Raw genomic sequence first — 25,305 nt, 5'->3', positions numbered from 1 at the left:
CCGGCAGGCGGCGGCGGCTGCGCCTGCGCCAAGATGGCGGCGCCCAGTGCGGCCCTGCTTCCGGCGGCGAGGGCCGCCATGTCGGCGGCGGCCGTGCGTGCGCGCGGGGGCGGCCGGATGTTGATGCCGTGAGGGAGCCATGGCGGCGGCGCGGCCCGGCGAGCGGCAGCGGCGGGTGCAGGCGCTGAGCGCGGCGCTGCGGGGCCGCCTGGGGCCCTATGAGCCGCTGCTGAGCGCCGCGCAGGCCGCGCTGGTGTGGGAGCGGCCGGGCCGCAGCGCGCTGTGGTGGGTGGCGGCGCACGGCCTTTTCTGGTGAGCGGGTGGCGGCCGGGGGCGGCGGCGGGGCCCGGGCCGCGGCTGGCGGGGAGGCGGGCCGCCCCGGCGGGGCCCAGGTCTGCTCCCCTGCGGGAGCGCCGGGCTGCGGAGCGGTCCCTGTGCCGGAAGGCGCGTCCCGCCGAGGCCCGTTCCTGCGGCGGAGGGTGCGCGCAGCGCCGGGTCGGCTCCCCCGGCCGCTCGGTAGCGCGGGAGCCGCCGGAACGCCCTGGGCGGCGGGAGGTTTTGTTTTCCGCCGCGGCTGCGCCGCGCTGCCCTGACAGGCTTCCCCCCCGTGGCAGTGGGTCTCGGGTGGGCGCCGGCGGCAGAGGCCGGCGCTCGGAGGGCAGTAGCGACCGGGCGCCCTGCCTGCCGGCCCCTCTGCAGGGGGGCACGCTCATGGCTCCCTCGTGCCTCTTCTCCCAGGGCCTGGTGAGCAAGTCCTCCAGGACGAACGCTCCCTCCGCTTCATGCGAAACAGCCGGGTCCCCCCACGCTGGCTGAGGACAGCTGGTGGCCGGAGAAGCTGGCCTAAGAGCTTGAGGCCGTGACCTATTTCAGCAGACGAGAAGGAACCTGGAAGTGCTGATGTCTACTTCAGCTCTGTCCTTCTCAGCATGTTTTCCCTCTTATCTGAAAGTGTAAAACTAACCAGCAAAACCCAAACTATTCTGTGAACGGTGGAGGAAGGGCAGCGGGTTCAGCTCGCCTCTGACAGGTGAGCTGTAAAGCAGAGCTGTCCTACTAGAAGTGACACGAGCCGATAAGGGTCCCTAAAGCAGCCTGACGGCAGCTGCCTGATAAGCTCCCCACCATGCAGCACGGGCAGGCTGGATGCTGACCGATTAGCACTTGCTCACTCTTCTCTGGCTATAACTGTTACCGAGTGACCGATTCGTTTTGAGTTAGTTTGTGTTACCCCTTTTCTGTGTGTCACACAGATCTGGTCGGTACCGATTTGCTTTTTTCTTCCCCATAGGTTTTTTGCTCTGACTTCTCTTCGCTTGCTGTTCCTGGTTGCATTTACCCTTATAGTAGTAGTTTGTCTAGATCAGTGGAAGAACAAAATCTGGCCTGAAATTGGAGGTAAGTTGCAGCATTTGAGTTGATACCAGCAAATCAAGCACTGTTTTTAGACCTAGAAGTATATAGGCTCTGCACCGCCTGCAGTTAAGTAGTTAAAATCCTGAGTTTTTTGCTTTGTGAGTCTAGAAGCGGGCAAGAACACTGGAAAACCCTAACCTATATAACATAAGAAGAGCTTTTCATGCTTGTGACACTGGCATTTGTCTCATAATCCTGAAACATCTGGTGTACGTGAACTAGTGCAGGTTTGAAGCAGTGATTCACCTTCCGAGCATTCAGTAAAAGAGCAAGAAATTGAAGCATGTGTGGAATACATCTGGATTTTTCCTCAGAATCTGTAATAAACCAGCTTCATGTTTTAGGATGAAGATGAGTCCTAGCCTTGCTGTTGAGTGGAGATTTCTTTGAAAGGAGAGGCATCTGAACGGCTGTTAATGATGTTAGTGTAAAGCTTTCAGTAAACAAAGCAGTCCTATCTATCATTTGTGATATTAATATACTCATGAATACTACCATTCTTAGCAGCTCAGGATTTCACTGGCTTTGCACGGACAGGTTGGTTTTGAAGCAGCGTGTATGATTTGCATGCTCTCAGAGGTGGTTCCCTAACTAACTAGCAAGGTACAACTCCCAGCTTTCTGCTTCAACTTGTGTTCTCTGTAGTTCTTGGGTTTCTAGCAGCAGCTTGGCTCAGGCTCTGTAGCTGAAGTGATGAGGAAATGTCTGCCCAGCTCCCTCATAACCTTGATTTCGATTTGTCAGGATAACTGGTACATCCCTGGGTCACTTTTCAAATCCCAGCCTGGGTGAGAAAGTATCAAAAGACTTAAATCTCTGATGCCTCTCAGTAAGCAAGCTGTTCTTCCTTCACCAACTGGGTGTGTGCAGGGGAAGGGAGGGGAACGAAAGTGGTATTTTTTGCTAATACCAGAGCAGCCTTCCAGACAATGTCCAACAAATATTGAGGAGCAACAAGGAGACTCTCTTGCAGTCTTGTACTGTCACACGTATATGTTCAAAATGTGTCATGGAGTGATGCATCTCTGGTTCTTAATTACAGTTAACGTCTTTTCCAGGTATTCCCCAGCTCATTAAAGCTTTACTTAAATCCCAAGAGCTAAGCATTCTCATGGCAAAATCCTTGCAACTAACGTAGTGTTTGTTCTTAATATTTTAGTGGCAAGACCTGATGAATTAGACAATGAGAGGTAGGAAACTAATTGAATCCTTTGCTGTTTGGTACTTTGCTGTGATACCATATAATTATTACCTGCATGTGCTTGTAATGTTGGCTCCTTTGAGCGAGGAAGGAAGGGGGAGAAGGGAGCTACTTAGTGGAGGGAGGATGGAGCCCTGGACTCTGTCAAGCCATTGTGACATGTTTTTCACTTACCCAAGCCATTATATTATACTTAATCTTTGCCTCATACTGACCTCCAATAATGCTTGCTTGAGTGCTGTAAAACTTCCCCTGCCACTTCCCCTCTGCACCCTTAAATTAGAGGTGCTGCCTTAAAAGCAATTCCTTTTGTATGGGCTTCCAGTAGCAGGAAAACAACTTCTTTTTTTTTTTTAAAATAATGAAGTCTTCTGAGACTCCATAGGGAACGTTTAACAGGCTTGTCCCAGAAGTTGTTACTGCATAGTTATGATCTGACTGCAGCATTAATAATGGGTTGAGAAATGTTGGGGTGTTGTCTTACTAATAACACCTTCCTCTTTCAGGGCACACCTTTCTGCCTGCCTGTGCTGCTGAGCTGTGCTGGATGCTCAGCTGCCGATTAAATCACTTGAGCTGTTGCCAAATGACAATTTTTTTCTTTTTTTTTTTTTTTTTTTTTTGCAAGAGGCCCAAGTACAAAAGGAATTGCTCTTCCTAACCTTCAAGTACTTGTGACTAGCAGTTAAGAAGCACTAATAGAACTTGCCAAAGACAATGTCTCCAAAGTAACTGAATATATTAAGTAAGGTACAAGGCTGCTTCTAAACCTCGTACTGAATTCTTGGGGGTTGCAGTTGACCAAATAAATGCATAAAAAGCAAATGGATTCGCTTGCTTTGCTTCTGCACTGCCCTTTCCCTCCAGTAGCATGGAAACTAGTCTAAGCCAAAAGACTGAATGACTGAAATTACTGCTCCTTAGCTGCTAGGGGAGAATTGGGACACTTGTAGAACAGTACGTAGAAGTGCTGCTTTCGGCAAGATGGTGTTTTGAAAGGCAGGCTGACCCTCATCTTTAGAGCCCAGCAGCTAGGGGAGAAGAGAAGGTAGTATTAAGACAAGTGTTTGTAACAAGTGACTTCTGCACTGATGTCGATGCCGTAATATCTGTTCCCAAATTCTTCCCTTCACTGCAGCTGGGGATATGTTCACCCTCGGCTGCTCGGAGTACCGGAACTCTGTCACCATTTGGCTGAAGGATGGGTGGCTGGGACCAACTTCTTAAGTAATCTCTTCATTTTCAAGAGGCAAAACCCTGGAAAGGTAAGAATGTATAGACTCAGCAAATAAAATGTTTGGTGTGGAGCCTCTGCTGACCACTGGTATCCTTTTGTGGTGGCATCCAGCGTTGGCTGAATGCATTCAGACATGGGAGGTTACCACGGGAGGTCTCCCATAACAACACGGCTATTAAGTGGTGGAGAGGAATAGAAAGCACAGGCAGAATAATCAGGTTGTGGAGGAGGGAGGAGAAAACGAGTGTCGGCATGTTGATTGCACTAGTGAAGTGAAAATGTAGCTGCTCCTTCTGGAGGTTTCTAGCTTTTTAAAGTGTCTGTCAAACTCATCTCCCTCATTGGATTTTAACAGTTTGAGAAAGTGTGTCAAGCTTTTTTTTTTTCTTTTTCTTCTTTTTTTGAGGCTTATGCAAAGAGGAACTTGTAACACGGTGGTACTGTCCTTGTCCTTTTCACCTCAAAGAGTTCTGTCTTCTTTAGCCTCTTCCTTGCTTTTAGCATACCTGCTTTGGGAAGCTCCTCTATTCTGAGGCAGAGGCCTTGGTATGCTGCCTGTCGCTCTGAAGCCAGATACCTCCTGTGTCTGCGCTAGTCCTAGAGCGGGGTAGTTGAACGCTAGGAAGGCTTCGCTGTCATTAGGATTATGACTTGACCTAGAATCTGCAGAGAACAAGACGGTCAAGAACTGAGTGAATCCACTGTTTAACTTTGGAAACTCACTGTCTTCCATGTCTTCAGTTTTGCCTTCTAGTGTGTGGAGTATTTACTTTCCTGGCTGTCCTGGGCCGGTATATCCCTGGACTCTTACTCTCATACTTGCTGTGTAAGTAGATCTTTGTGCCAATACAGACTTACAAGTGAAAAGGGGTGGAGATGAGTGGGATCTGAACATCCAAGGGATGGGGCTCTTCTGATCAAAAGGAAAGCTTGTGTGAATGGCTTTAAAATTTAAAATAACACCTTTTGCCTGGAATATGGTGGTTCTTGACCAGGACTTTAAGGTCTCTGGTCCTGAGAGAACATGTTTGAGTGCTTAGTAACTGTAGATCTGAGCACTAATAGGTTGGCCTCTCAATTTTGTTAAATTGGCAGAGGTGATTGCACCAATTCTAACTGCCTCCCACAGCATTGCCTTCAGTACTCAGATCTTGCATACTGTGTGTGTTGTACTGCATGGCAAAATGGGCAAGATGTTTGCCAAGTAGCATCCTGAATAAACTTCTAATCAGCATTCCCGCTTACCTCAGTGCTCTTCATCCTGCTGTGGCCCCTTGCTGTGTACCACAGACTGGGGCAGCGCATGTACATGAAGCTGGAGCCAGCTCTGCAGCGGCTGGATTTCAGTGTTCGAGGCTACATGATATCAAAGCAGCGGGAGAAGCAATGTAAGTTTGTGTACTGTGTTTCTGACCCTTGGTACCTGAAACAGCCTGTGGATCGAGCCCCTGGTCTTGGAGTGGGATAGGGCTGCATGTATGGCATGGCAGTCACTTCAGCGCCCTTGGCAAATACTTGCAGCTGCTTTGGGAAGGAAGTGAAGCAGCTCTGCCTCCGCAGGCATCTCCTAGTTAGCAGTTGGTGTAAGCTCTTCACGGTGCTGAGCCGCTCCATTTCTCAGCTGCCAGAACTGTGTGTTCCATATTGCAGTTGCACTGAAAAAAGAGGAAGACTCAGTGCAAGGTAGCTGCTAAACGTGTTCATCTCGACAAAAGGTCTGCAGCAGCCCAAGTCAGAAACGATCACGTTGCTCTGCTGTGGAACAAAGCATGCTATGTTATGTTATGTCCAAGCTTGCCAGTTTAGGGTTTTTCTGCTCAGCATAAGGCTGGTCCTGTACAGACCCCTGTACTAGCAGCAATAATCTTTGACTCTGGTTTCTGGCAGTGCGTCGCCGATCCCTTAATCAGGAGGCTGTGGATGATGGGAGTGACAGCGAAGAGGAGCTTGCCGCATTCTGTCCCAAGGTAACGAAGTGTCTCTGAAATAGAATAGCTCAGCTGAATAGAACAAACTCGCTGCATTGCATGGTCATGCAGTAGGTGGCCCTGTATCCAGCACGTTGTAGCTGAGTTGTGGTGGAAAATCAGATGAGGATATTCTCCTTTTAGAGAGGTCTTTCCTATTCTGTCTCACTCAAGTATGTCCAGTGCTGCTTGTGCCAACTACAGTCTCCTAGGTTGGGCAGTAAAGTGTGAAATGAGCCTCAGATACCAGCCTCCCATGAGGACTGGGTTTAACTGGTGGCCACCGGATCATGTGTTTTGCCTTGAGGCACAGGAATAAGCTTTCCAGTATTGATGTTTTCAATTTTATCTCCTATTTCAAAGCTCGATGACTCTGTGGTCGCCAAGGAACTAACCATCTCTGACTCGGAGCATTCAGATGCTGAGGTTTCCTACACTGAAAATGGGATATTTAACCTTTCGAGGGGCCAGACTCCTCTGACAGAGGGATCAGAAGGTGAGAGGAAATGGGCAGTTTATGGAAGGTGTGGAATGCTGAGCAGGCGCCGGTGTGATGCGTGGGAGGGAGGATCCATTCATTGCCTTCTGTCCTTAAGGTCTAGCTGTTTGATGTCTGTCTTGCTGGCTAAGATGAGATGCAATTACCTGTTTTTTCAGAACTGAGCTTCCTTCTTAATTCCTGTGGTGCTTTAGAGCAATGACAGCTGCTCTTCCAAGGCAGATCCAGCTCTGCCCGTCTCTGGCTTTAAGGATACAGGTTGCAGTGAAAGTCTGGGAGGGGGTGCTTTCCTCTGGGAGAAGGTGTCTTGTTCAGCACCCGCATTCCTTGCGAGTGAACTGGGAGGTCAGCAGGCATCTGGAATAGCTGTGTCAGGGGGAGATTAAAGAGCATTTGGTCTGTGAGATAACAAGAGACAGCCTGTCTTGGGGAGGTAATGGCCCAGCTTTTGTGCGCTGCCCTTGCCTGCAGGGTGTTTGGCGTGTACTGTGTATTTAAAGCACTTTTTCCTCCTCTAGACCTGGATGGTCACAGTGACCCAGAAGAATCTTTTGCCAGGGATCTCCCCGACTTCCCTTCCATAAACCCAGAAGCAACTGGCATAGATGACGAAGATGACACCAGCATTGGGATCCCAAGTCTGGCTTACCGCCCACAAGTAACAGAAGATCTGCATCTCCCTTATGACCAGGAAGAATCCGGTGCACTGCCATCTGTACAGAATCTTACTAACAACATAGCCGGATTTGTCACCAGGGGGATGATACAGCTTGCTCTGTCAGGAGCCCCTCAGCCAGGTTCCTCACGCAGCGACAATCCCCAGAGAGGTGCAAAGTCTTATCTTAGAACGGCCAGCTCGGACTTGGACACTGATGCGGAAGGGGATGACTTTGAACTGCTGGATCAGTCCGAGCTGAACCAGCTGGATCCTGCTGGCTCGCGGGGCCAGTAAGCAATCCTACCACTTCCCTCTGGTTTTCTATTGTGCATCGTGGAGGGGAATCCTGGAAGGAAAAGCCTTGCACAGTTACCTAGATCGTCTCCTGTGTGAGTATGAGTGACGTGACAGCCAGTCCTGCCTGGGAACACCACTGTGACTTGAGACTCTGTAGCCTCGCTTGGTTTTTAAAATAAACTACACTGGTAATTCATAGGGAAAAGACGTTCATGTGATAGCTCCACAATCACCCATGCGTTGCCCTGCACTGTCTGCCAGGATGCTGCTTGCTCCAAACTTCCTCACCTAAGACAATAAATCTGGTGTCTGCAGCTCTAGAGACCACCGGTCAGACCGACTTCGCATCACCAAGGACAATCTTGAAGCTGACCTTTTGGGACTGATACATAACCAGGTGAACGGGACTGGTTTCCCCTCAGACTTAGTGTCTGGGACTTAATGCTATTCTGTCTTTAAGACAACCATTCCCCACTCCTAAGATGTGCACAGAATCCAAGTCTTCTTTCTCAGCAATATCCAGCTCTGGGTAGAAACAAACCCCTTGCTCCTGCTGTGGACATGACTGTGTATAGCCACGATGTTTGTACTTGCAATGACCACTCATCTCCAGTTCCAGCTTTCTAGTGATGCTACTTTGTAAGAGGCGTAATGGCAATAAGACATCTACTGTGATGACTAGAGTCCTGCAAAGAACATCTACGTGTGGCAGCTGCTCTTGTGTTGCTTTTTTAAAATAACAGACTAACAATTTGTGAAAAATCCCCGGTTTTGTTCTGGCCCTGGGGACAGCCTGCTGCTTCCCAGCCTTGTGCAGTTGAGAGCCCGCCAGCAGGAACCGAACAGGGGGACACCAGCCCAAGCCACCAGTGACCGAAGAGCCTGTGCCTGTGGCGGTCACGTAAACAAACCAGCAGCCTGCAGGGGAGAGACGTTCTGTCAGCTGGGTGGCCCGAGCCCTCCGGCCCTCTCTGCGTCACTGAGCTTTCCCATTGCTTTTTCTAAGCCATAGAACCCGATTCCGATCACATTTGTGCAGCAAAGAACGTACCTCTTCAGGGAAACGCCTTTATCTGCTTCTTTTTGTCTAAATCTGCTTGCCTGGAAGCCCTGGCCATGCAGCAGCTCACGGTGTCTCCCGGGCTGCGGTCAGGCGGGGGGCGGCTGTCCTCGGCCCCGGGTACGGGGGGTTTGCCGTTAACAGGTTATTTGACGCGAGCGTGAGCCTCCAGGCTGGCTCGCGCGGCCCGGCTGGCCCGCGGTGCGGCGCCCGCGCGGGCGGGCAGGGAATGGCGCGTGCTCCTCACCCGTGCGGGTTGAGCACCGGTTCCTGCCTGGCCCGGGCGTGCGGAGCGCAGCGCTCTCCAGCCGCCGCTCCCCCGTTCGCCCCGCAGCAGACGGGCCTCTCCCGCCCCGGGGATGCCGCTCTCCTCCGGGTCGGGCAGAACCGCAGGCCGCCTCCACGCTCCCGCTGGCGAGGCGGAAGAACGGGGCGCCGCCCCCGGCACCCCCCCCGGTTCCCCCGGCACCGCCCTCGGCACCGCCCCGGGTCCCTCGGCACCGCCCCCGGCACCCCCTTCCTCGGGGCGTGGCTTCGACTCTCCCACTAATCGGAGCCCGCGTCTCTTCCCTCTCCCCGATTGGCGGGGAGAGGGCGGCGCGCTGGAAGTGCGTCAGCCCCGGCGGCCGGGAGAGGAGCGGGGCGAGCGGGGGCCGAAGATGAGCAAAGGCCGCGAGGGGCCCGCACCGGGCGGTGAGTGAGCGCCGGGCCGCCGCCGTCCTCCCGTCGCGGTCCCGAGTGGCCGCGGCGGCCGCGGTGACCGGCGGGCTGTCCCGCAGGAGGCGCCGCCGCCGTCCTGCTGCGGTACCTGCGGGAGCAGAACCGGCCGTACAGCGCCCAGGACGCCTTCGGGAACCTGCAGCGGGAGCACGGGCTGGGCAAGGCGGTAAGCGGGGCCAGGCTGGGCCAGGGAGCGCGGGGCGGGCCGAGGCGCGGGGCCCGGCTGACAGCGCGCGTCCGCAGGCCGTGGTGAAGGCACTGGAGCAGCTGGCGCAGCAGGGCCGCGTCCGCGAGAAGGCCTACGGGAAGCAGAAGATCTACTTCGCCGACCAGGTGAGCCCCGGCCCCGGGCACTGCCCCGCCGGTACCCGCCCTCGCTGACCCGCCGCCTCGCCGCAGGAGCAGCTCCCAGCCGCCAGCGACGCGGAGCTCCGTGGCCTGGACGGGCAGATCGCTGCGCTGTCCACCAAGGTGCAGGCACTGCAGCAGAGCTGCCGGCAAATGGAGGCAGGTAAGTGCACCCTGCCCGCCCGGCAGCCCCCCGCAGCACCAGCAGTGGTTGGGGGCCTCGGGCACTGGCAGCTGTGCCCTGGCCGCCGGGCTGTTGGCCCTGCCCATGATCAGTGCCTCCCTTCCAGAGCTGAAGGACCTGAACAGCTCCTTGACAAGCCCTGAGATGGCCAGAGAGATCGAGGAGTTGAGGAAGGACTGTGCGAGTTACACAGAGAAACTGGAGAGGATTAAGTCTGCCACGAACCACGTGACTCCGGAAGAAAAAGAAAAGGTAAAGAGCTGCCTGGGGCTGAGCCGAGCACCAGCAGCAGAGCCCGGGCCAGGGCTGGGCCAGTCGTACCAGACCCTCTGCCAGGTCACCCGGTCCTCAATCCGACTGACAGTGGTATGACAGAGGCAGGGGGTTGTGTGGGGCCTGGGCTGCTCCGCAGAGGCTGCGCGCACGATGGTGACGACTCTCGGGGCGTCTTTAGGAAACGGCCTGAGCTGCCTCTTCCTTGCAAACCTTTGCTTCGGGCAGTCACTCTCCACTTGGTCAGTTCATTCTTTCCCTGTCTCGGGTGATCCGTTTCACAGAGAGGTTCACATCCCTGCAGGGGCTTTGTGAGCCGTTTGTGCTGTTAAACAACCCCTTGGCTGTAGCTGGGATGTCTGGTGGGTCCTTGGTGCCAGGCACTTCCCACCTCAGGCTTACGGCAGCTTCGTGGGGCGGCTGCTGCCTGTTTGGTTCTCACTTTGTCTCGCTGTTCGCAGGTCTGTAGAGAGCAGAAGCTGTACTGCAAGGAGTGGCGGAGGAGGAAGCGAATGGTAACAGTCATGCTATAGAGCGGGGCGGGTGGGCAGCGCTGGGGAGATGACAGTCCTGCAGTGACACTGGCACCCTAATGGGGACGTGGGGTCTGCTGGGCAGCTCGGGGAGCAGCCCCTGTTCGAGCTGAGCACCTTCCCACTGCTGCGGTGCTGAGTAAGGCGAAGGCTGTAGCTGTGGAGCAGGGAGTGCTGCGCCGGCCGCACTTGGTGCCGCCCTTGGGGCTGCGCGGGTTTGGGGGAGACTCACGGGTACCAAGACGATCCCCTGGGAAAAGCCCGTGTCGCTGCAGTGCCCAAATACGCGAGCCCCTGCCTGTCCTCGGGAAACAAAGCAGACTCTCCTTACACTAAAGAGAGCTGCCCCCACACTGTCACACGCACTGCGCTGGCGTGTGACACCCTTACAGGGGTCAGTCCCTGCGAGCTGTAGTGGGGCTGCCCAGCGCTGGCAGCTCGGTGCGGCCACCCCACAGCCCTCGTGGTGCTCCATCTCGCCAGGCGACCGAGCTGCTGGAGGCCGTCCTGGAGGGGTACCCCAAAAGCAAGAAGCAATTCTTTGTAAGTACCGAGGCCGGGCTCGGCCCCAGGGCGGTGGTGGCTCTGCCTGCGCGGCCAGGGCTGCCGCCCTGCTGAGACACTCTGTGCTGGTACAGGAGGAGGTTGGGATAGAGACGGACGAGGACCATAACGTCACGCTGCCGGCGGCCGTGTGAGGCGCTCGGGGAGCCTTTGCCCCAGGGAGGAGGAGCTGATGCTGAAACCCAGTTGTTTGGTTTTTTTCCTTTCCTCTTTTTGCAGGGTTTGGGCTGGTCCTGCATATTTATATGTGTTTGTTTTAAAATGCTCTGCAGCTGGACGGGTGGTTGGAGCCACTGACTTGGCACTGGTCCTGTTGCTGTCTCACTTGCAGAGGGAACGTTATTCCTTCCTGCCCTTCAGCGCAGTGAGCTGTCGAGGGCGGGTGTCCTCGGGGGCTGTTGGGGAAGGTGTAAGTACGCTGTTGTAGAGTCTCTGGTGTTCCGGTAAGAAAGGGAAGCGAGTGCCTCAGGGAGGCGAATGAACTAGTGAGCGTTATGGCTGCAGAACTCTATGTGTATTTCAGCCTCGTCCCGCAGTGTGCCTGAGTGGTACACGAGAATACAACCCATTAAACACCAGGCTTTTGGTTCAGCTGTGCTTTGCTGTGGTGTTTTTCTCTGTTCAGAGGGTGGCGGGGCAGGGTTTGGTCACAGCAGCCCTGAAGGGTGGGAAAGGCAAGAGCCAGGAGAGGGTAACCTGAGCCGTGACAGCTGGGCTGGGCTTCCAGAAACTACCTGTCGTCTCTGACCAGCTCTAGGGGAAGGCTCCAGGAACTCAGCAACAGAAATAAAAGCAGAAAAATCATTAAAACATTCAGCAAAATTTATTCAATTACTTTTCACAATAGAAAAATATGTCACTTTGACATGTGAGGTCTGTATAACTCCACATCCTCTTCCCAAGGCAGGAGGCAGCTTCTGGCAGAGCATCTCCAGGGGTTCAGTGTGCGCCCCGTGTTCAGCCGCAGAGCCCTAACCCCAACCTGCTCACTCACAAGAGAGGATTTTCTTCATCACAAAGCAACATCTCCCAGGCGAGACACAGCTGACCCTGTGCATGCATTATCAGTGATGTGCATGGCTGCAGGGTTTGACTCTGGGGCTTCCATTGCATTGCATTGAGAAGAGCACCCAAAGGCAGGGTTTGAAGAATAATTCTGTATAAAAATCACACACACCCACCTCAATGGGTTCTCCGCTACTAAATGCGGGTAGAAGCAGTAGCTTAAACATTCTCATGCTGCAGCATTCAAACCACATAACCTGGAGCTGAGTCCTACCTCACTAACGGCGTAAAATAAATATCCACTACCCCGGAACGGGAGCACGAACGTGATTACAGAGAACAAATCCTTCTGCCAGCATCACTGCGCTGGAGGAGCCCCCATACAATCGGTCTGTGCGCTGATCGCTTGGGCAGCAGCTACACCATGCCGCGAAGCGTTTGTGTTGGCCACAGCCATGACCCATACTGACGGCAGCAGCGTGTGACAGATTAAAAAGTGTCCCGGAGAGCATCTGCCTGCAAAGCTGACACTGATAATACTTGAGGATGATTTCAGTGATTTATAAAAACAAAATAAAATCAAATCAAGGCTGGTTATGTCTATGTATGTATCTATACAAGAGTTCTAAGGAGGAGCAGCGAGAGCCTGTGGCAGCGCTGTGCTACAGCTACTGAACTACTTTCCTGTTGAGACGGCCACATCAAAACCCAAAGCCAGACACGTTTCAGCACTCTCCAGCACGAGCAGGGAAAGCATGCACAGAAAGCTCACTCCTGTCTCCCTGTCAGGGGAACTATGGCTACTGCAGAAGAGGTTAGGTTTTAGCAAGTCCCCCGCACGTGCCGCCAGCTCTGCTCCGGTGAGGTTGCTGGGTGAGGTTGCTGCTGTGCTGAGTAAGCGTTTCCCTGGCAGTGATGGGCTCACCCTTCAGCCAGCCCTGCCAGGCTACACAACTTAAAAAACATGCGTTGTAAGAGCTGCTTCAGAGGGAGGTATGAGAGCCCACAGTTACAGGAGAAGCCTGTTCCTAGTCTGTTTTAACAGAAACAAACAGCTTTTCGCATGCATTCTTGTTTCATTCTCCCTCCCCCAGGATCAGAAGGGGTTGTACTGGGGGCCTGAGGTTACAGAGCAGATCTGCTCCATGGCGAAGAGTCGGCACAGGCAAACCCCACCACGCCTACCTGAGCTACAGACTCTCTGGCACCGTAAAAGACCTCTACTCAATACACACTTTTTTCCCTGCCTTTGCTAAGTCCCTACAAATATTTGGTAATATTGACTGTGACAGTACCTGTGGAGCAGAGGTGTCTGCACAGCCTCATTTTGGTTTTGTAGTTAATACAATAAATAATTCAGAGAAGCTTTAAGAGCAGCCACGAGGGAGATGGCCCAGCCCCTCCTGGCGCCCATCGCCCAGGCCCCGGGGCAGGAGATGCCCCGTCCCCGCGGGTGTGGAGGCGATGGCAGCCCCAGAGCCACTGGCGCTGCAGCGGGAAGGCTCAGTAGAGCTGACTCTTCAGTTGGTGCAGGACCCCGATGACAATGTCCCGCAGTGTCTGGGGCAGAGAGGAGACACGGTCAGTTGTTCCAGTGGAGGAATGGCCCGTCCCTGGTGAGTGACTCCCACAAGACCTGGGGCACGTGCCATGGGTGTCTCCCCCGGTCATGGCACTGGAGGTGGCACGGGCGGTGCCGAACACCCCCACATCTGTACGGGAAACACTCCCACCTCTGTTCCTGGGCTGCGGGGTCTTGTCAGCCGCAGCAGGGCAGGGACCCGGCCCTGCCTGAGTGCCTGCCCCACTCAGAGGTTTCTTAATACCCAGAAAACCTTTAGGTATCCTGAGGGAGTGATGGGGACCAAGCAGGACTCTCCTTCTGAACTCTGTTTCACCCTGGCCAGCTTTCAGTACCAAACCAGTCCAGCAGCTGGAGTGGGAGAGGCTGGAGCTTAGGCACCGTCTCCCATCCCCCCTACGCCCCTGCCCTGCCTCAGTCCAGCACCGGTCACATGCTGCCCTTTCGGAAACCCCAGGAGAGGGGACAGCCGCACCCAGCCCCGCAGGCCAGCTGGGTGCAGATGTGTGCGGTGGTCTCTGCCCTGTTGCCCTCTGCCATCGCAAGAGCCCACCTGCAGCTCCTGCTTACCTGGGGCTTGCAGTGCTCCTCAATCCAGCTGAAGACGCAAGCTGAGAGCTCCTGAAAACTCGTTACCGAGATGGAGGCGTTAAAGGACTGGAACAGGGAATCCATAATGCCTTGGAAAACATTGAACTTCACCTCGTCAGAGACCTGGTCCTTCCCCTCATTCGGGTTGTCCTGATGAGCTTTCACAATCTGCTCATAATTCCTGAAACAGACCAAGCGCCCCATGTTCAGCAGCAGAGTGAGGACTCCCACCCCCAGCTTCTGCTCAGCTGTGGGAGCAGAGCTCCCTGCCTGTCATTGGCCATTGAGAACTGCTGCAGGGATGGGGAGGACCGAGAGTTTGCAGAAGATCCTGCAAGTAAATAAACACTGGGAAACTGCAGCCTCTCCTGACACCGGAAGCAGATTAATTTTCTGACTCCGATCTATCTTCATACTAAATTGAGCCAAGACAGACCTACACTAAAGAGCCGCAGGAGGAGAAACGATGACAGCGGGCAGGGATAGGCTTGGTACTCCGGATGCCAAGCTGTCTGCAAAGCACTGAGTGCGCTCACGGAGCCTTGAAAGGACAGGGGGGAAGAAGAGTGCAGCAACCAACAGCTCTTCCCTTACACTTTCATGATCTTCAAGGCCATCACGTCTTTCCTGAGGGTAGAAACTTCCTCCTCCTGCTTCTTCTTTTCCTTGTGCAGGAACTGGATGTAGTCAATAGCTGAGCATGAAAATACACAGTGAGAATTCGAGAGCACACACAAGACCCCGAGATCCCCACAGAAGGTGCCCGACCCTGGGCAGCATCAGCTCCCGGCTGCCCTGATTCCCCTTGGGGAGGTGTGTGGGTGGAGATGGCCAGCACCTGGGCTCCCCCAGAGCATCATCACACCAGAAGGTCACAAAGTGCTGAACCTCCATGCTGCATGGCTCTAGCGAGGCATTTTGGGGGTTGATAGCACCCCCTTCCCTCTCTCCATCCTGAGGACTCACTTTTCTGGAGGACGATGGCCTTGCTCAGCTTCTGGGAGCCTATGGAGAAATCCTGCTGCTCACAGGTGGGAACGATGGCCTGCAAGTCATCGTAGCCTTTCTGTGAGGAAGCAGAGCCACAGCGCATGTATTTGGAGTTCAGCAGTGTGAGACTGATTGTTTCAAAAGGTGTCAAACCCCAGCTCCCACCACGCAGCCAGCCAGCGCGTGTCTGGGGAGGGTAGGTCCAGCAGCAAAACAAAGCGGAAGGTGCTGAAAACTGCAGGGTGCTGGGTGCCGCAGGGCCCCGGGAACCAGCGAGTCGCTGCGCTCTGACAGCACACGCAGCCTCGCGGGTTACCTTGATGGCGTCTCGCCTCTTCTGCTCCGCCTGGGTGTGCGCCCGCCTGCGCCGGTCCTTGTACGACTCCTTGTAGGGCTCCTGGTGATAATCGCTGTCCTCGTCATCTGCGTGGAGAGAACTCGCCTGAGTGTGAAGCCAGACTGGTGAGCTCCCGAAGCACGGGGGGCAGAGGTGCACGGAGCGGGCGGCCGCTTGAGGCGCCAGCTGGGCTCCCTTCTCCTGCAGCCCTACGGGCCGCGGCCAGGCCCAGGACAGCCCCGCACGCCCAGGGCGGCAGTCAGCTCCAGCAGGTCGGGCCAAGGACAAACGCTCCAAGGGGCTCTACCGACCCTTTCCCTTTCCTTGTGGAGCTGGGCAGGAGGAAGACGCCTGCACCTCCCTTGGGAAGGCGTCAAAACCTGACCAATTCCCTACTCCAAACACTGCTGGAAACCACAATGCCCCGATGCTGTTCCCCGCCGCCTTCCCTCCCTCCTAGGGGTGGGAATCCCACCCAGTCGCGCTCGCACCCTTGGCACAGGGGTGAGAGCTGGAAGCCCAGTGAGCAGAAAGACCCACGGTCACAGAGGACAAACCCCAAGGCCTACCTGTGTTGGGGACAGAAGAGGCACTGGTGGAGCCGATGCTGTTGGCTCGTGACACTATGCTTCCTTTCCTAGCGTTTTCCATAAAGAGCGCTGGAAGAAGAGGTTTCACGGAGTGAGCGACAAACCCGGGGCACATGGCCAGGCGCAGAGGGATGGGGACGGTCACCAGGCAGCCGCTGCCACCGTCATGCTCACGACGCGCAGCCGCTGTGACCGCGCGGGGGTGGCCCAGGGCCGGGCACCTACCCGAGTCCAGGCCATTGTCGCTGTAGGCTGCGTCCACCTTGCGCAGGGCCGGCGGAGCCACGGCGGGCGGGAGGAGAGACGTCAGCGGGGCTGAGGCCGCAGACCACGGCCCTCCCCGGCCTCGGCCCCCGGCCCCGGGAGCCCGGGCCGCCCAAGCAGCACCCCCGCCCCGCGAGCTCCCGTCCCCGCGCGCTCAGTGACCTCTGGCTTCTGCCCCTCGCCTTGACCCTCGGCCCTGCCCCTCCTGCTCTCCCCGACCCTTCACCCTCGACCCGGCGCTCTGCCCGCCCGCCGCACTCGGCCCCGCCGCCCCGGCCCAGCGCCCCCGCCCGCAGCCCCGCGCCCGGAGCGCTCTCAGCGGCGCCCAGCTGGCGGTCCCGGTCCCGGTCCCGGTCCCGGTCCCGGTGAACGGACCCACCTTCCCCCACGAGTCCTCGGCCGCGGCGCCGGGCGGCTCCGCCATCTTCCGCCCGCCCCGGTCATGTGACCGCCGCGGGGGCCGACGGGAAACGCAGTCCGTCCCGCGCCGCCGGCCGCCAGAGGGCGCCCGCACCGGCAGCGGCGCCGCCGGGACCGGTCGATGCCCGGCGCTTCCGTAACCGCTCTGACGTCAGGGTGACGCAGGAGCGCCGGAACCGGGTCAGCGTCCGCCGCCCGCGGCCGTCCCGGCCCTGCGATCTGGGGGTCCCGGCGCCCTGCCTCGGGCCGGTCAGCGGGCCCGGGCTGCCGGCAGGGAAGGGCCGGCCCCGCCACCGGGCTGGGGGCTGCTGCCGGCGCGGGGGCAGGGGCCGTGGAGCCGCCCAGAGCCCCGGGGAGGCGGGGGGAGGGAAGCCGGAGCAGGCCGTGCCCACACCGGTGTTTATTGCTGGGGCACCGTACGCCGAGCAGCCACAGCGGCCGCCTCCGTCAGCAGCCGCCGGTACCGGGGCGGGACGGTCTCGTGCTCCCGGTGACATCACGGGGAGCGGGCCGGGGGCGGGGCCGGCTGCTCCGCTCCGCCCCCCGCCCCCGCCCACGGGGCGGACCCGGCGGCACCGTGCGGGGCCCCGGCCCTGGGGACGCCCGGCGGCACCGAGCGTCTCGGGGGCTGCGCTGCCGGCGGCGGTCGGGGAGGGGCAGGCAAGAGGGGCACGGCCCCGGGCCCGGGCGCCCGCGTCCCCCAGAGCCGGGGGCGATGCCCCACAGCGGGAGCCGGGCAGGGACGGGGGCACCAGAGCCAGCGGCTGGGTGGGGTTCAGCCCCCTGCGAGGGCGGGGGGTACAGGGGGCAGGACCAGCACACGGGCACGCACAGAGGGAGAAGCCTCTTTACTGTCAGTCAGGGAGGTCCAGGCACCGGCGCAGGCTCAGCCCTTTGGCCCGAGGAGCCGCTGCAGTGTCCCCCCTCTCGCCAGGGCACAGCAGGACACCCCCGGCCCCTCTGCGGGGCTGGATGTGGCGGGTGGGTTCAACCCCCACGCTGCGCTCCTCCCCAGCATGGCCAGCTCACTGACGGCGTGTGATGCCAGGACATGGACCCCTGCCTCCCCTCCCGCCGGTGTGGGATCCACAGTCAGCGCGTGACGGTCAAGAGGAGCGTGACCCCCTCACGGGCTGCGCTTCTGGCTCAGGCGCTGCTGCAGGAGGTCCCAGGCCTTCTCCACCTGCCAGAGAACCCGCATGGGGCGGCACCTCAGAGCCCCGTGGCCAAGCCGGGGACAAGGCGAGAGGCACGACGGCATGGGCAGGGGCAGTAGCATCACACAAGGGTCCCATGCTTCCTGTCCCTTCCCTGCTGCATTTACATCCCCGAATTCATCCCTCGTGGCTGCGCCCAGAGGCAGCCTTGATGGTAAGCGGCATGCCCAGGCACACCATGCATGACCTGGGCACAGTACTGCGTCCTCCAGTCCCCGTCACAGTCGCCCACCTCCCCCTTCGCCACCTGAGACAGACCCCAGTGCTGCAGCCAGCCCGGGGCTCACCTGCTTGCGGGTGACGTCCGGCTCCCAGAGTGTGCACAGCACCACCTGCGACTGCTCCACCCTTTGGCTGTTGGTCATCTGGCTCTGCAGCCGGCTGCGAGCAGCCTCCTCGCTCAGCCCATCCCTCGCCATGATGCGCTTCACAGCCTGGCAGGACCAGAGGGGACATGCAGGCACTCGGAGGGGAAGCTGACAACCAGCCCCAGCAGCAAGCGATGGGCCAAGGGGCATCACCCACCTCCTCCTCTGGGATGATGGCCGTCCACACCTCATGGACCATGTCTTGCCAGCCAGCCTCCAGCAGCACGGCAGCGTCCAGCACGCACACGGCCTTTCCTATGGAACGACGCCATTCCTCATTACCTGGCAATCGCAAGGCAGCGCGACTGCTCCTCAGGGTCCAACCTAGCCAGTCCACTTACGCTCGTAGAGTCAACGCCTTCCTGCAAACTGGCAGCACAGACGCTTTACTGCTGAGCCAAAGAACTTTGCGTGGAAAAGAGAGCAGCAGGCAGAGGCTGTGTTTGCTTAAAGGGCACACCTTGAATGGCAGGTCTCCCGGGCACGGCAAGCCAATGCCTTCAGCCAAATGCCTATCGAGCTACCAACAGCTTCTCCCAAGAGCTGGAAAAATTCTGCTCCCAGAAGGAACACACACCACACTCACTGCTAGAGCACTACACCAAAAATGAAGGTGAAGTCACATGGGAAAGAGAAAGCAGCCTCCACCCTCCTTCAGAGTAGGAAGCTTGAGGTAAGCCTGTCCAGGCTGCCAGCCCAGCTGAGTGGAGGGGTTTGCTCAGAGATGTGTTAGTGAAAATCCCCAGCAAGCTGCCCCGCAGAGAAGAGGGGGGTCTGAGCACAGAAAATACTCACAGTGCTGCCAAAAGCAGCAGATTCCCCGGGGCTCTGCATCATGGTGTGCTGCACAAGACCCTGCACCCAACTCCCACCTTTGTGCTGTGATGGGAGCCGCCCCAGTTACCTTGAGCATCTGCCTCCCTGATCTGCTCCTTGACCATCCGGGCCATCTCAGGCCACACAATGTCCGTGAGATTCTTCAGCTGCTCCTAGAAAGGAACATGACGGGATTCAGCTATTTGCCCTCAGAACCCCTGGGCAGCCAACAAGGGGATCGCTGGTGGCAGCAGCAGTCACAGAGGGCACCCAGAAAGAACCTGCTAAAGCATGGGGGGATGGACCCGGCCCATCGCCTGCTCGCTAAGCACAAGGAAGGAAAGCTTGCAACAAATCCAGGTGCAGAGGGTCAGGCTCGGCTGCCACGTCACGGAGCCCCACTGGGTACAAGCCCAAACCACAGAAGGGTCAGAGAGCGCCAGCTCCGTGTGTATCAGGGCTGTTGCTCCACGCTGGGTGAAAGACAAGCGTGGGACAGAGGAGACAGGGATGGGGACAGGGAGGTGGCAGCAGCTGCTGGGGCGAGAGGAGCGTGTCCAGCCGCTGCTGACTCGGCTACAGAGACAGGATCTCTATGTCCTGCCCTGTCCGTACATCACTGCCAGGAAGTACAGTCAGTGTCACCAGCTCAAAGGGCTGAAAAATAAAAAGCCTCGGCACAGATGGAGAGCTCCCCACTCACGAGATTAAATATTGACAGTCTCTGTGCTGCTCTTACCTGGTTTCCAAACACTTTGGCCCCAAGGACTTTCCTGTTAATTGTCCCATTTTCATTCAAGATTTCTGCAAGACAGAAGCAGAACAAGCTTGGGAGGAATGAATCCAACTCACTTCCCTGCTGCAAGCCTGGGTCAGAGTGAAAAGATTTCAGCATGGGGCTCTCAAAGGGACCCAGAAAGGAGCTGTAGAACCTGACCTGGCAGCTCTTCACCTTACTGCAGAAAAGGACAGGAAAGAGCTTTTTCTAGACAAACCGCAGCCCGGTTTAGCCTTCCCCACCAGCCAGTTTACAGTAGCTCTAACACGGGATGTGCAAGACTTGGGGAAAGCAGTGGTTTGCCCTGCTCAGGCCCAACCATCACTGAATCAGCTACAGAGCCCCACCTGGGTGGTGTGGAGCCCAAAACCCACGGGGAGGGAGGGGAGCGCAGGCCAGGACGGCTCCCGGGGACACTAGGACGACGGCACACCCCTCCCTCCTCTTCCTCCTCCCAGTGTTCCCCGCAGCCTTCGGTGGCTCTACCTGCCCCAAAGGCCGCCACCACCTGCTCGTAGGCAGGGCCACCAGGGACATAGACGGCGTGGCCCAGCTTGTCAGCGTCGATGAGGAACGCTCCCAGGTGCCCCAGGAGTTTGGCGATGGAGGTTTTCCCACTCCCGGTTCCTCCAGTGAGGCCGATCACGTATGGGCGCGAAGGCAAGGCAGGGTCTTGCTAAGGGAAGAAGGAAAGCCATTGCCAGCAGACACCAACGTGAGCTCAGCTGGAGAAGGATCCTGACCACCCAGCCTGGAGACAGGCGTGAAAGGTCCTGGCCCTGCAGAGCAGGGGCCTGCTCCTGCCGGGGGCCAGTACAGGCAGCAGGCAGGCAGTCCTCCGAAACTTCTTCCCCTGCAGCAGCGGGACAAGCTGGCTCTTCAGCTCCCGAAGCTGCCACCCCTCCTCCCGGGCATACTGTTCCCATCGCAGCCCCCAGCTCTCCAAGCTCCCTCCCTCACCCGCGCGGGCCGCAGCAGCGTCCCCAGCAGCCTCTGCCGGAGGCTGGAGGAGCTGATCTTCTCCTCCTCATTCTGACTGTGGTCGGGGTCCTTCATCAACAGGATCTCATAGAGAGCCAGCTCGGGGAGCCCCTGCCGAGAAAGAGAGCCCCAGGGGCCATCAGCCCTGTCAGCCATGGGGACGCAGCAGAGGGAAGGGGGCTCAGCAGGAGGTCAAGGTCTGAACGAAGCAGCACAACCGAGGCCATGGCCGCCCCCAGCATCCCCACGGGGCAGCTCCATCTCCGCAAGGGGCACATTCCCAGCAGCCAAGAGGGGAAGGGAGCCCACAGCGCTGCCCGTCTGACCCCAGCCCTCCGCTCGCGCGCAGCTGCAGCGCTGCCCGGGGTCGTGCTGCGTGCAGAGGCTGGGGCACACACGACCGGGGGCAGCTCGGTGCAAAGCACCCATCTGCGGGGTGCTGGCAGACGCGTGCGCTGGCATCCTGCCCTAAAGCCTGGGCCGCGGCACGCTGGGGCACCGAACAGCCACAGCTGCTCACCAAGACCCGATTTGCCCACAGCCAGCAGCAGGCAGGGGCGAGAGGGCAGGAAGGGGCAGCCCACCAGGCTCCTGCGCAGGCATTACGTTTTCAAGTCTCCTCTTGTTCACAGCCTCTCCTCCCCTGCGGGTCTCCTCGCTGACCACCAAGCACTGCAGGTCGGGGTCCGTGACTGAGGGGCCGTAGGGGTCGACCAGAGGCACAATGTCATAACGCAGCGAGGGCTTCACGTCCTCCAGGAACTCACGCAACTTCGCCACTCGCAGCTCGTACGGCTCGATCAGCTCCGCCAGGACTTTGTCTGCCAGGTGCCAGGAGGGTGGAGAAGTAAGAGAGCATCCGTTTAACAACGCGCAGCTCCCGGAGCGGCAGCAGAGGACAACAGAAAAGCAAGACCGGGAGATGGAGACAAAACCCGTCTGTGTCTTTGGGAGGCTGCCTCCTCCGGCTCCCCTCGCCTCCACTGCACCCTCCGCTCCACGTCTGCATGCCTCGCTCACTGTTGCAGACGGGACACCGGGTCCCCACCATGACCCTGCCCGGACAGCACCGCCCGGGCGCTTTGGATGCATGGCTGCCGGGACCCCATGAACCACGGGGCCCCCAGACCGTGGGCCGCGGCACTGGCCCCTCTCCCCACCCTGTCCCGGTCAGCAGCGGGCTGACCCCTCGGCCCCATACCGGCAGCGGGGCCGGCCGGCCCCGGCTCCCCCCGGCCCAGCACGGTGCCGGCCGCCCCGGGACTCACGGCGGAGCAGGTCGCCGTCGGCCACCCCGGCCAGGAGCCGCTGCTGGGACAAGAGGCAGCAGGCGCTGAGCAGGAGGCGGTGGGCGCCGTGGAGGCGGTCGAAGGTGCCGCCGACTGCCACGTCGGAGAAGTCGGGAAGTGCCGCATCGGGGTCCTCGGGGTCCTCCTCGGGGCCCGTCTCGGGGCCCCCCTCGCTGTCCTCGGGGCCGCCCAGCAGCAGGGCGGGCAGGCACGGGGGGCAGCCGTAGGCGGCGGCGGCCAGGTGCTGCAGGCCGAGCTGCACCGGCCCCGGCGGCCCCGGCGCCTCGGCGGCCGAGGCCAGCAGGACGCGGGGCGGCCGCGCCAGGCGGGGACCGGGGCCCAGCAGGACGCGCAGGTCCAGGCCCCGCTGCGCCGCCGCCGCCGCGTAGAGCGCGGCCAGGGCGCGGAGCAGCGCGGGGCAGGCGGGCGGCGCGGCGGGGCGCGGCGCGGGGGCGGCCAGGCAGAGCCCCGGCTGCAGGTGCACGTACAGCGGCCCCGCCACCACCCCCGCCGCCGCCGCCAGCGCCGCCGCCGCCCGCCGGGGCAGCGCGCCCAGTGGCGCCGTCAGCACCAGCAGCCCCGAGCCGAAAGGCGGCATGGCCCCGCCGGAAGCCGCCGCCGCCGCCCCGGAACGCGCCGCGCCCGGGACCGCCTCGCGGGGGAGCCCGGCCGGTGCCCGGAGGCGGTGGCCGGCGGCGGGGAAGGGAGGTCGTGGGGCGCTCCGGTGCAGGCGGGCGTCGGGATCGGGCCCCGCCCGCGGAGGGAGGGGACGGACAGACCCGGCCCCCCGTCCGCGGCCCCGGGAGGCCCCGGCCACGGCCCCATCGCGGTCCCCGCCAGTCCCGCGGGGCGCGGCCGGATCCCGGGGACCCCCTGCGGGACCCCGGAGCGGGGGCAGCGGAAGCCCCGGGGGCCGGGCTGAACCCCCGCCAGCCCCTGGGCAGGCCTGCTCGGCGAGGGGCTGCGGCGAGAGGGACGGAGCCGGGAGCCTTGCGGCTGCAAAGGGCTTTATTGGCGACACGGGGGTACCGAGCCCCCCGGGCCGGGACAGACACCGCAGGGCCGGGGGTCCGCACCGCAGCGTGGCTCCCCCGGCGTCACGGCGGCCCTGCTGAGGGCTGGTCCCCGCCGGCCTCGCCGCGGCCGAACACGAAGTCGTGCATGGCCCGGACGTACGCGGAGCCGTCGGGGCTGGTCAGCCTCAGGCGCGAGAGCGGGGCGAAGAGCTGGGTCGTGACGCAGCGCAGGGGCGGGCAGGGGGTGCCGATGGCCTCCAGGAACACCTGGCACCGCAGAGCAGTCAGACCTGTCCCCAGCAGAGCCACAGGGCCAGGGCCCCACGGCCACGCCCGGGCACGGACCCCTCCCAGACTCCTTCACCCCCACCCCGCAGGGACTGACCTGCAGGACCTCCTCCACCTCCTGGGCCATGTCACGGAAGAGGCTCTGGCAGTGCTGCAGGTACTGGCGGTAGAGGCCCCGCGTCTCGGCGTCCAGGCCCTGCAGCTCGCTGCCCTCGGGGTCCGGGCGCTGCAGGTTGGCCAGGAAGCTGGTGTTGACGGGTCCGCACTCCACCAGCGTCAGGCTGCGGGAGGGAGCAGGGCGTCAGCTCTGAGCCGAGCGCATGAGCCACCATGGTACCCCCTTACCCAGCATCCCTCCATCCCGCTGCCTGGGGAACAGGAGCGCAGCCCCCCACAGCGCTGCCAGGACTCACTGGATGTTGAAGGGCTGCAGGACGATGGCCAGGCTCTCACACAGCCCCTCCACTGCAAACTTGCTGGCGCAGTACACAGAGTTGAAGGGCAGCCCTGGGGCAGAGCCACATCCTGAGCACCGCAGGTCCCTTCCTCGCGGCTCCCCATGCCACTGGGTACCAGGGGTCCCGCTGCAGCGGGGCCAGGTCCTACCTTGCAGCCCCCCGATGCTGCTGGAGATGATGATCCGCCCGGCCCTGCGGCGCTTCATGGCAGGTAGGAACGCCTGGATGGTGCGGATGGCTCCGAAGAGGTTCACGTCGAAGACGGTCTTCATGGCTTGGTCGGAGCAGGTCTCCAGGGGGCCCATCAGTCCCACCCCCGCGTTGCAGACTGCCAGGCACAGTGAGCTGGGCACCGCACCCCCTGCCCACACCCCAGCACCGTCGTACCAGAAGACAGGAATGTGGGGGTCCTTCCCTCTTGATGGGCCAGCAACCCTTGGCACCCCCAAACCCAGCTCCTGCACCCCTGCCCCACTGAACACATCCCATCCCAGCCCCGGGACTGCCGGCACCTCCCGTGATTTGGCATCTGCTCCCAGTGCCCCGAGGATGGTTGGCAACCCCAGAGAGGTCCCCTCAGCCACCCCGGGGACAGTGAAGAGCACTGGGGAGAGCCATACCCAGCACGTCCAGCCGCTGCCCCTGCACTTGCCGCATGGCGGCCGCCAGTGAGCGCGGGTCGGTTACGTCGAGCTGCAGGACCTCCAGTGTGTCAGGGTAGCAGCCCCCCAGGCGCTCCAGCAGCCGCTCGCCCTTGGCCAGGTCACGCATGGTGGCATACACTGGAGGAGAGAGCATGGCCGCAGGCAGCCGAGCTTCCCAGCCAGCGCCGGCCCCAGCCCAACCCTGGGCACCGGCTGTCCTTGGCAAGGTGCTGCCTGGTCTGGCCTGGGAGACCCCCGGGGGTGCCGGCCCCCCCTGCGCAGCGTCGCCCCTTTTACCTTTGAACCTGCGAGTGGCATCGGCCGCCAGGCGCACGGCCAGCCCCAGGCCTATGCCCGAGGAGCAGCCCGTGATCAGCACTGTGGTTTTCTCCATGGACAGGCAGTGCCGGCCGAGGGGGCCACACCGTTTAAAAGGGCTGGGAGGGGGGTCCCCCCACCCCATGCCGTGTTGTGTCTGCCAGCTTATCTCAAGGCCCCTCCACCCACCTCCCTTTCTGCGCTCGGGGCTCCCTGCGCCTTGATGCTCACGCAGCTGCTGCGATAAAGACCCTGCGGAGCCAGGACCCCCCCGTGGGAGGAGGCTCTGGGGCACAAGGCGAGCCGCAGCCCTGGGGGTTGGCACCAGCCGGGGCCAGCCCCAACCACACCGTGCCGTGCCAGGCACCCCAGCTGCCGGCATGCATTTGGCAGCGC

At 59.9% G+C, this 25,305-nt stretch overlaps 5 protein-coding genes across 11 annotated transcripts; 2 read left to right on the top strand and 3 right to left on the bottom strand.

The window, feature by feature from the left end:
* The first annotated feature begins 9 nt into the window (after positions 1-9).
* On the top strand, positions 10-8,339 carry RETREG3 (reticulophagy regulator family member 3). 2 transcript variants are annotated; one of them, XM_075171713.1, is made up of 9 exons: positions 10-312; positions 1,292-1,398; positions 2,576-2,606; positions 3,756-3,882; positions 4,596-4,680; positions 5,105-5,242; positions 5,742-5,821; positions 6,185-6,317; positions 6,839-8,339. In XM_075171713.1, the coding sequence occupies exons 1-9, from the start codon at positions 140-142 to the stop codon at positions 7,270-7,272; spliced, it is 1,308 nt and encodes a 435-aa protein (XP_075027814.1). In that variant the 5' UTR covers positions 10-139; the 3' UTR covers positions 7,273-8,339. The 2 variants fall into 2 exon arrangements, with proteins under 2 accessions (XP_075027814.1, XP_075027815.1); XM_075171714.1 differs by having other exon boundaries at positions 68-285.
* A 140-nt stretch (positions 8,340-8,479) lies between these two features.
* Positions 8,480-11,548, top strand: PSMC3IP (PSMC3 interacting protein). Of its 3 annotated transcripts, none has more exons than XM_075171716.1 (8): positions 8,480-9,028; positions 9,115-9,221; positions 9,299-9,388; positions 9,455-9,566; positions 9,694-9,839; positions 10,322-10,375; positions 10,877-10,936; positions 11,032-11,548. In XM_075171716.1, exons 1-8 carry the CDS (start codon positions 8,695-8,697, stop codon positions 11,089-11,091), a joined length of 963 nt encoding a protein of 320 aa, XP_075027817.1. In that variant the 5' UTR covers positions 8,480-8,694; the 3' UTR covers positions 11,092-11,548. The 3 variants fall into 3 exon arrangements, with proteins under 3 accessions (XP_075027817.1, XP_075027816.1, XP_075027818.1); XM_075171715.1 differs by having other exon boundaries at positions 10,786-10,936; XM_075171717.1 differs by lacking the exon at positions 10,877-10,936.
* MLX (MAX dimerization protein MLX) lies at positions 11,032-16,804 on the bottom strand. 2 transcript variants are annotated; one of them, XM_075171718.1, is made up of 8 exons: positions 16,696-16,804; positions 16,278-16,314; positions 16,032-16,121; positions 15,442-15,548; positions 15,102-15,201; positions 14,730-14,829; positions 14,115-14,316; positions 11,032-13,522 (listed from the first exon to the last, which is right to left on the bottom strand). In XM_075171718.1, the coding sequence occupies exons 1-8, from the start codon at positions 16,738-16,740 to the stop codon at positions 13,466-13,468; spliced, it is 738 nt and encodes a 245-aa protein (XP_075027819.1). In that variant the 5' UTR covers positions 16,741-16,804; the 3' UTR covers positions 11,032-13,465. The 2 variants fall into 2 exon arrangements, with proteins under 2 accessions (XP_075027819.1, XP_075027820.1); XM_075171719.1 differs by having other exon boundaries at positions 11,032-12,908.
* A 763-nt stretch (positions 16,805-17,567) lies between these two features.
* On the bottom strand, positions 17,568-22,783 carry COASY (Coenzyme A synthase). 3 transcript variants are annotated; one of them, XM_075171703.1, is made up of 9 exons: positions 22,165-22,783; positions 21,503-21,717; positions 20,876-21,007; positions 20,402-20,591; positions 19,877-19,941; positions 19,226-19,310; positions 18,479-18,576; positions 18,241-18,387; positions 17,568-17,919 (listed from the first exon to the last, which is right to left on the bottom strand). In XM_075171703.1, exons 1-9 carry the CDS (start codon positions 22,781-22,783, stop codon positions 17,863-17,865), a joined length of 1,608 nt encoding a protein of 535 aa, XP_075027804.1. In that variant the 3' UTR covers positions 17,568-17,862. The 3 variants fall into 3 exon arrangements, with proteins under 3 accessions (XP_075027804.1, XP_075027806.1, XP_075027805.1); XM_075171705.1 differs by lacking the exons at positions 17,568-17,919; positions 18,241-18,387 and having other exon boundaries at positions 18,478-18,683; XM_075171704.1 differs by lacking the exons at positions 17,568-17,919; positions 18,241-18,387; positions 18,479-18,576 and adding an exon at positions 18,589-18,690.
* A 306-nt stretch (positions 22,784-23,089) lies between these two features.
* Positions 23,090-25,291, bottom strand: HSD17B1 (hydroxysteroid 17-beta dehydrogenase 1). Its single transcript, XM_075171701.1, has 5 exons — positions 24,568-25,291; positions 24,096-24,275; positions 23,903-23,996; positions 23,587-23,770; positions 23,090-23,468 (listed from the first exon to the last, which is right to left on the bottom strand). Exons 1-5 carry the CDS (start codon positions 25,289-25,291, stop codon positions 23,283-23,285), a joined length of 1,368 nt encoding a protein of 455 aa, XP_075027802.1. The 3' UTR covers positions 23,090-23,282.
* Positions 25,292-25,305: the final 14 nt, after the last annotated feature.

Source organism: Calonectris borealis, chromosome 22 (genome assembly GCF_964195595.1).
Source record: "Calonectris borealis chromosome 22, bCalBor7.hap1.2, whole genome shotgun sequence".
In the NCBI taxonomy this organism is placed as follows: Eukaryota; Metazoa; Chordata; class Aves; order Procellariiformes; family Procellariidae; genus Calonectris; species Calonectris borealis.
Note: the sequence above shows the minus strand (reverse complement) of the source record. Positions and strands in the feature narration are given on the sequence as shown.

Bases quoted from the DNA above. Each gene is read 5' to 3' on its own strand.
- RETREG3 (XM_075171713.1), top strand. From the start codon at position 140: ATGGCGGCGGCGCGGCCCGGCGAGCGGCAGCGGCGGGTGCAGGCGCTG. The intron at 1,399-2,575 runs GTAAGTTGCAGC...TTAATATTTTAG, and splicing joins AATCTGGCCTGAAATTGGAG to TGGCAAGACCTGATGAATTA. The intron at 5,243-5,741 runs GTAAGTTTGTGT...GGTTTCTGGCAG, and splicing joins AAAGCAGCGGGAGAAGCAAT to TGCGTCGCCGATCCCTTAAT.
- PSMC3IP (XM_075171715.1), top strand. From the start codon at position 8,695: ATGCCGCTCTCCTCCGGGTCGGGCAGAACCGCAGGCCGCCTCCACGCT. The intron at 9,222-9,298 runs GTAAGCGGGGCC...GCGCGTCCGCAG, and splicing joins AGCACGGGCTGGGCAAGGCG to GCCGTGGTGAAGGCACTGGA. The intron at 9,389-9,454 runs GTGAGCCCCGGC...GCCTCGCCGCAG, and splicing joins AGATCTACTTCGCCGACCAG to GAGCAGCTCCCAGCCGCCAG.
- MLX (XM_075171718.1), bottom strand. From the start codon at position 16,740: ATGGCGGAGCCGCCCGGCGCCGCGGCCGAGGACTCGTGGGGGAAG. The intron at 16,122-16,277 runs GTAGGTGCCCGG...CTCTTCTTCCAG, and splicing joins CGACAATGGCCTGGACTCGG to CGCTCTTTATGGAAAACGCT. The intron at 15,202-15,441 runs GTAACCCGCGAG...GCTTCCTCACAG, and splicing joins AGAGGCGAGACGCCATCAAG to AAAGGCTACGATGACTTGCA.
- COASY (XM_075171703.1), bottom strand. From the start codon at position 22,783: ATGCCGCCTTTCGGCTCGGGGCTGCTGGTGCTGACGGCGCCACTGGGC. The intron at 19,942-20,401 runs GTAGAGCCACCG...TCTGTCTTGCAG, and splicing joins GGTGGCGGCCTTTGGGGCAG to AAATCTTGAATGAAAATGGG. The intron at 17,920-18,240 runs GTGAGCCCCGGG...GTTCTCTGGCAG, and splicing joins CGGACGTCACCCGCAAGCAG to GTGGAGAAGGCCTGGGACCT.
- HSD17B1 (XM_075171701.1), bottom strand. From the start codon at position 25,291: ATGCCGGCAGCTGGGGTGCCTGGCACGGCACGGTGTGGTTGGGGCTGG. The intron at 24,276-24,567 runs GTATGGCTCTCC...TGTGCCTGGCAG, and splicing joins GCAGCGGCTGGACGTGCTGG to TCTGCAACGCGGGGGTGGGA. The intron at 23,997-24,095 runs GTAGGACCTGGC...GCTCTGCCCCAG, and splicing joins CAGCATCGGGGGGCTGCAAG to GGCTGCCCTTCAACTCTGTG.